This window comes from Ruditapes philippinarum, unplaced genomic scaffold (assembly GCF_026571515.1).
Source record: "Ruditapes philippinarum isolate M1 unplaced genomic scaffold, ASM2657151v2 ctg4788_1_1_1_1, whole genome shotgun sequence".
Classification (NCBI taxonomy): domain Eukaryota; kingdom Metazoa; phylum Mollusca; class Bivalvia; order Venerida; family Veneridae; genus Ruditapes; species Ruditapes philippinarum.
The window spans coordinates 56969-65350 of NW_026865120.1; the positions used below are offsets into that span (position 1 = coordinate 56969).

General features: G+C 30.7%; 1 protein-coding gene across 1 annotated transcript; it reads left to right on the forward strand.

Moving 5' to 3' along the window:
* Positions 1–1336: 1336 nt before the first annotated feature.
* Positions 1337–4200, forward strand: LOC132727916 (uncharacterized). Its single transcript, XM_060713511.1, has 4 exons — positions 1337–1493; positions 2435–2515; positions 3179–3227; positions 3866–4200. The coding sequence occupies exons 1-4, from the start codon at positions 1344–1346 to the stop codon at positions 3979–3981; spliced, it is 396 nt and encodes a 131-aa protein (XP_060569494.1). The 5' UTR covers positions 1337–1343; the 3' UTR covers positions 3982–4200.
* The last annotated feature ends 4182 nt before the right edge of the window (positions 4201–8382 follow it).

Below are 8382 nucleotides of genomic sequence, written 5' to 3' on the forward strand. Positions count from 1 at the left end.
TTTGCATGTATTTTGCCAGTATTTATAAATATAATTCAATTGCCGACCGACTACATAGAATGTTGGTGTCATAAATTGAGTTCGCTTACCGAAACACGGCGGGTTTATTTATTTACAGTGTTTCATTTTTCATGATTAGTAACTCCATTGATTAATCTGTCATAGTAACAAAATTAATTTTACAAAAGAAAGTTTTCTTACGATTTGTTTTTTCGTTTTTTTTTCAGTATTTTTCAGTATTTCCCTATGTACATGTTGCAAATCCGTGGATTTTTTATATCAACAAAACGTTCCTTTTTAAATTTTTGATTAAACTGTAATTGTTAAAGTATTTTTTTTAAATCTAAAATTACATCCAGTATATAAAAGATAATCAATTTACATTGAGAGTAAAAAATGAACTTTAACGAAATTAATGAGCAGAAAGACAATGTTCTATTTGTATGTGGAGTTATATTTGGCTTCATACACAAACTTTCACACAATTAATGCGTTGGGTGTGGTTATGAACCACTTCTAGGTCATTCGTCAGTTATCATAATTGTTATTGTTTGTGAAACGGAGACCGGTTTACAAGGTTTTTCAAAGCTGTTTATGTAAAATAAGAGATAAACTTTTATACGTAATTTGTTGGTTTTACTGTATCCATTATCCTTTCATTTTCATATGCGTTTATTTAAATAATACTGTCCATATTGCATATCACAAAATTTATAAAGTCAAACGAACAAAACAAGAAATAGGAACATATAAATAAATACTGTAAAGTAGTAGTTGTCCTACTTTGAAGAGACATCAATAATATTATCTTTACTCAAAAAAGATGTTCAACCAAAGTGAAACTGGTTAATTTCTAAGTTTAGTTTTCGATACATATAGAAATGTAAGTAATGCTTGCATAACAATGACATTATAATTCCTGGCTTAGAAAACAAAAACCCATTTTGTTAAGAAAGGCATTAAATTATAAGCATATTAATATTTTATTTGATTTTCATTCTTATTACATATTGCATTTACTGTTTAAAATAGAAATTACGATACCTATTACAGTTCTATTATCTGATTACTCATTCACGTGGGGATAGAAGAAGAAATTATTTTCCAGCAGCTGTGCAGACTTCAAATTCCGATATGCTTAAATATAACAAAGTATATATTTCCTAGCAATCATATGATCAACACAATATGTTACCATTGTTCACGTCAAAAGAAAATTCCAATAAAATTAAAACAAAAGATGCGAATGTTACATTTGTTGCTTAATTCAAAGAAAACATATTTGGCAACACACGTTCGAGTCATATTTAAAGAACAATTGGGGTACTAGGACACTCGATTTCATGCGCATGCGCAGTTGTGCACAGGGTAAGCAATTGTATTTAAGTCCAACTGACACGAAGCTCGTTTCAAAATCGTTTCCTTGGCTAAGATATTCTGTTTTGATTTTTGGAACTGTTGTCATTATGGGAAAGAACCTTAAATGCGCATTGGTGAGTTTTTTCTATTGTGGTTTAATATTTATCATTTTTTTTAATTTTTAATTTGAATATGATCTTATTAACAATTACAGCATGTTGTTTCAAGCTTGCATATCATAAAGATATACAACGACGCGTTTTGAAACATTTTCTTTTCTTATTTTTTAAAAAAATATCATCTGATTATACATACATCTATTATCCTTGATTTTTGTAATGCTTTATTATGTCAGATTTTTGAATGCATCTATAAATAATCGCATTTTCATTTTCTTGGAACTAATTTGCAGAACTGTTAATTTAACATTAATAGAATGGCTATATGCCTTTTAATCATTCGCGTATCTGAACCTTCCCCCCCCCCCCCAAAAAAAAAAAAGATTTTTTTTTTCATAGATAATTCTTCTCTTATATATAACATTTTATATTATATTAATAGCATTATTATATTTATATCAATTATTTATACAATGGGTAAAAGACTGGATTTTATCGGAAAGTGAACCATGAAAGACAAAAAAAAACAAAAAACAAAAAAAACAAAAAACACTTTATGTGTCACTGTCAAAAACCATTGACAATTCTACTGGTCTCATTTACTATTGTATTAAACCAATCGTCTTAGCATTGGTCCATGTGTACCATCATAAAATCTAACCGCTTCACTATTCGAAAAACAGGGAGAGCGTTTGTACTTATTTGGGGTCGGTGATGGCGTAGGCGTTGCCTTCACACTTCGGTAGAGTGTATGCGTGCACACTGATAGTCCAAGTTGAATCTTCTCACTTTTTGTATTTGAGGGCATAATAGGAGGTCCAACTAACTCTAACATAGATTTTGACAGAAGTATTGCCCTTTTTAAACAAAGAAATTTCTTCATTATTTTAATCAAACGCTAAAAATAGTCGAACATGCTGTCCTTCCGACAAATTTTTGTTTGTTTTTATTTACAGTTTGTTTTGTGTATATCCATCATCATTCAAGTTATGAATGCTGACTCTGACGAGGAAATAACCTGCACGAGTAATGCTGACGTATGTATTGCGCATTGACTGATATAAATAATACATCTAATAAATATTAGCCATCCGAATTTTTATTATGTATGTAGTTTATGATAATTATTTTAGTGTAAACAATTCAAGCCATGTTATTTAACACATTGCTTATGGTTAATAACATCATGTGTCCACACCATGAAATGCTAAATTGTATTGTGCTATAGGCATTGTATTTACATACTTTATGCAATAAACTTTGAATTGTATTTACGAATGTTAGCTTTGACTTTGACAAAAAGTTACCTTTATTATATTTTAAATTTTAAAACATACTCCTATGATGAAATAGTGACAGGCATTTGATTTGATTTTATTGGCCAACCTAAACATAAAATTAATATCTAAGTTTGGAATGCAAACTTTCACTTTCTTGTAAGAGTTTTTAACAACTTTTCTAAATGATTACATTTTGGAGACTCATGGAGAGATCGACTAAGAAGTGAGAGATAGAAATGCTGGCGATTAGGCCATCACTTCATCACTTCCCTCACGAACTTCTTCCGTCACGACATTGTTTCATCATTTATCACTTTAATCCCTACATTACATCAGTTACTGTCTCTTGAGATTCTAAACTTTGCTTTAAAATCAGATGCTTATGAATAATTATGACTTCTTTTTTTTATTTCATCGCAGTGTCCGGCGAAACACATCTGCCATGGTGAACTAGGTCACTGTGAAGAATGTATGTTTAGAAATATGTCTCTTTTGATAGTATTCATTTAAATATATATTGAAATCATTTTCTGTAAAAGAATAGTAACTAAATATTTTTAAAAATGCAGGCATGTCAGAACACTTTCTATTGCAATTTATCTTTTTGTACGGCAAGCAGTATGTAAACTTGTTACTTTTTAAAACATTCGAAAATTTGTTTAATGTATTTCGTATTTGCACTTGTTTGTGATAGATCGGCGAAAAAATCACACCAATCTCTGCAAAATGGTAAAAACAAAAACATAGCAACCATTAGCCAAAAGCGCAAAATACAAACACCTGATTTATAAGCAAAAACGTAAACAAATCAATGACAAAATTACGTATGTATGTCAAAATGAAGATTATTAAAAAACGAAGAAAATCCATTAGATCAAAAATACGAATTTATGATTTATATACAAATATACCCCGGTACCGCCGTAAGCAGTTACCCTCGAGCTAGATATTCCGGTCTGTACAGGCAGCCGTTGTAAGATCTTTTTATGATTACATCCGTTTCTAGTGGTCTATCTACATGGTCTGGAAGCGCATCAGTTACACGATTGAACGCCCTCGTAATGTGAATGAAAGAAGTATAATTCTCATTTATTTTGCTTTTTTCAGGCCTCTGTAAAAAGATAAGCCAATGTGTGATAGAAAATGATCACACCACTAAATGTGAATGTGACGATTCTCAATTCACTGGCAAGTTCTGTAATGAGACAAGCGCGTCCAAGTAAGAAATGCAGCAAGTGACGATGAACTAGTAAACACCTGATGACCAGATATCTTCTTATAAACTTTTTCACTGGTTAATTGGATTTTACTAGAATTGTATATCATAAATGAATTGTTGGACGAAAGACATTGTTCATCATGAACTTTCGTAGGCTTGCTTGAGATGAGAATATTAAATGTATTTCTTTTGGACAAATAAAAGAAAAGTCAAAATGAACAAAGTCTGTTTTTTTTATTATTGTAAATGTAATAAATATACAAACAGTATATAAAATAATAACAAAAGGGACTAATATAGAAACATTTACTATATTACATGCATTTGTTTTCATGTCAAATTTACACACAAAAAGTTTCTCCTAATACCTGGGACTTAAGATAAAGAGGTTATATTTCAAGTCCCAGATAAATAACGAAAGTAGAACACACATTTTACGGAACGTCGGTGGTTCTACTCAGGTGCCCGTTCGTGCCTGAAAAAATGCATCTGAGGTCTTCCTACACCAGTAAAGCTGGAACGTCGCCATATGACCTATTCTCCGTCGGTGTGACGTAAAACTCAATGAATCAAACAAACAAAAGAACTTACACTTGAATAAAAAAATTTGGGATCAATTTCAAAAAAGACCAAATTCAGGATTTTTTGTTATACGCGTTAACAAGAATAATGGTACATAAAAATGAGAAATGAATTTGCATGGCATGTTGATATGGTGAAACATTATTTATCATTAAAATGGCAGACAGTTACCTGAATTTTAGACTGGTGTGAAAAAAATTCAATTACACCATGTTCCTGCGAGTCAAAGGTATAAAAGCAACTTGACATTGGTGATAAATAAAGAGCAATTGTTAATTGATTTATTGGGAAATCAATCAACTATTTTGTTGCATTCCTTAACAATTCTCGTCTGACCCAATAGTGTGTTTATATTCCTATTTATAAACCCGTAATACCTCGTACGTGAGTTTCTGTTGAAAAAAAGTCAAAGTTCTCGGAAAATCAACATTCCATTCAAACCACCATAAACTCGATTGCCTTGAAACAAATAGAACAAAATAGAATTAACTTCTTACAGCACGGGCGACCGTTTCGTATCTAAAATCAATAAACAAAAACTACCCTTTCACCAATTGGAACATGCTCGACTAAGACTGACCGAAAGAGCCGAAAAGTTGCGATTGCCCCTTCACAAAATCTGAATGCATTCCATAAAGGTCGTCGCGTTTCAGCGCGGACGCCAATAATTTCAAATATTCTTATGGAAAAAATACTACTGTCAGAGAGTTACTACTGTCAGAGTTGATCCAAAACTTTGAGCAACTGGTAAGTAGTGAATAAGTATTTTGTATGACAGTCAAAATACTACTTTGTTTACATTTTGCTACATTTACGATACATAACGGCATTTTCAGTGCTGCTTTTTTCATTTGTTAAGCATTTAACATTCTCCTAATTCATTATTTAAACAATATTAAACATATTTTGACATTTCTAACGAATTTAAAATCTATAATGTATTTCTGAGGCATAATGTGCCTTTTAGAGAAAGAGTCAAAAACGAAACGACTATGTGGTGATTGATCGATGTACTCGTATACTTCACTTAAATACAATACTAGTCCATTATTCGAAAAGTTAGAAAAGTTATTTGAATATATGTGATAAAAAACTGTAATTATCAAATAAGGTATTAAATCTTTAGCAAAAAGTTACCCGACGTTACATTGTTTGTCTATATAATAATATTAATATGAGATATAAATACATGTACTACTTAATGATCAACATAATTCTTTTTTGTCCATCACATAGCAGTATTTTCAAATTTCTGTTAACTTTGGTTAATATGTACCAACTATATTAAATTTAGTTAATCAGGTCCGTCTAACAAGCTTACTAATTTCAATAATGCATTATATTTAGTTATACTCGTATTAAGGAGGAGTTAGAGGTATGGTTTATACTCTGAAATGTAAAATATGAAGGAACCATATAAATCCGGTAAAAATCATAATAAACTGTCATAAAATGAAGCTGTTGTATATATGTACTTTATATAAAAATATAGATTAATGGAAATGAACTTGCAACAAACCAGTTATCAAATCAACGAAGAATAACGTTTTATCAAATTACAAATTACATAAAATTAAAATGTGTATAAAAAGCAAACTGTAAAGCTCTTTTTCGACAATCATTAATAAGATAGGCGATATATCACCGAGACTAGTACTATAGTTCAATTTCCCTTCAATGGAAATTTTCTTTCAATCTTTTACATGCAACACCGTTCTAACAGAATTTGGAACGTAAAGCAATATGAGCTCCTATTGGGCTCTTGGGCACCATTTATATTGACTATACGTTAATTTTTAACTGTTATATCTCCCCTGGATAATCAACAAACATATCCTGAGTGGAAATTGCCATCACTTGAATATAACTTGGAATATCCTGGGTTAAATCTGCAGCACCCTGGTGACTTTTGGTAGTTTAAAGTCAAAAGTTATTTCTTTGGTTTCATAAAAAAGAAGATCTGGCAGGAATTCCAAAAAATCTGATTTTTAAATTAAATCAAATAACTCGTTACTGTCCATTTGTTTTTGCTTGAAAAATAATGTCGATCATTAAATAGGTTCATGTTAAATAATACGCATTAATAACAAAAACAAATTGGTCAGGCGTGCCACAGGCACGCGAACAATAATTCTATTAATGGTATTATTTAACATTAACCTATTTAATAAACACTAAAAAGGAAAGAATATTGCATATTGATTGTAGAGAAAAACCTGACATAACGTAAACGTAATCGGATCAAAATATACAGTAAAAAGCAATGCAAACAACAATAACAGAAAGTAAAAATAGCAAAAACAACGTCATTTTGTCACTTCACTACAGCTTATCAACAAAACATTTTTTTGTATAAATCGCAAAAGTAAGAAACATGATTTTCTAGCACTCCCGTATGTTAAGTTCAACAGCATGTCTATTAGAATACCTCTTGCTGAATTAAAAAAGTAAAGGAATTCAAAAGGAAAGGAAGCTAAAGATACAAATATCGACATATCTGATTATAAATATGAAACATTTTAGATCCCGGACGTATAGGTCTATCACACTAGTGCAATTTACTTCTAGAAAGGTTTTGCAGAAATCGATTTATTTTTACATTAACGTTGGCGTTTACGTTGATACAATTGTGCCAGTTGTTTGCTAACTAGTTTACAATGATTTTTAAAGGGAGAGTATATGTTGATTATATTTATAATAATTTATTCTTATTAGTTCCCTTGCTCTTTCAGAGTACTGTCAAATAGCTCATTTCTTATTAAAACTATAATAATCTGTACCAAATGGTATATAAGATTAAATTGTCTTGTGTATTTTACTTATAGTATTTTCAACACCTTTTTTTCTCCCTCTCTATTCATCATTTAGTATATAAAGTATATAAAGAATTTATTTAGTACCTTAAAGCTTATAGACGTGCGAGTTCAAGAGTCCGTTCCTTGAAGAAACCAGTATGAAAATTCTTGTTCAGCAAAACAACGACTTGTTCTTGGCAGGATTTTAACCAGCTACGTTAGCGATCCTTAATTTTTCTAAGTTTCTTAAATTTATCTTGCCACGTTGTCGCGATTTATTCGTGTTATATTGAACTTTGTTCTATTCTGGATAAAATAATAAAACTTTTTTTTTCGCCATGACACTATGTGTATCCCAACGATCTGAGTCAAGCTTTGTATGAGCGGCGCCGTATTCCAGTTGTAACACGATGGATCAGTATTCCAGAGGTCACAGGACCGATCATCTACTCTACAACCTGCAATACAAATAGTGTTTTCATGAGACTTTAAAATAGCGAGGCTTCATTAATCTACACTGGGAAAGTAAGAGAACATTAATCTGCACTTGAATGATCCAACAATAGCTATATTCATCCACTACCTCTTAAATGTCAGGTTTTCCTCCAGGGGCGTCACATATATGATGTTTAGTACAGATGGTAAGCAGTAATAGCTTGAGTATGGTACATGTAACGTGTATTGTAACCGTGTGGTTGATTATCTTTTTTTATAGAATAATGCTTTAAAATTAATGACTACAAATAGATGTGGCTGTAACATGTTTTTTTAATCGAAGTTTTATTGTACATCTTAAGAACAATACAAATACTTCACGACACAAAAACATTTTGTTGTTGTAGCTTTCTGTTATCTTTTTAATTGCTACCATTGTGGAAATATGAATTTATGCTATCAATAAGAAAGTTAATAATTTATTTTTCATAGACATAAATTAGTAGTATTAATAAGATGTCGGGGTTAGTTTTACTTTTCTTTCTTATACGTTTAGTCTTAATTATATATCGCTGAAACTTAGTGTTATTTCC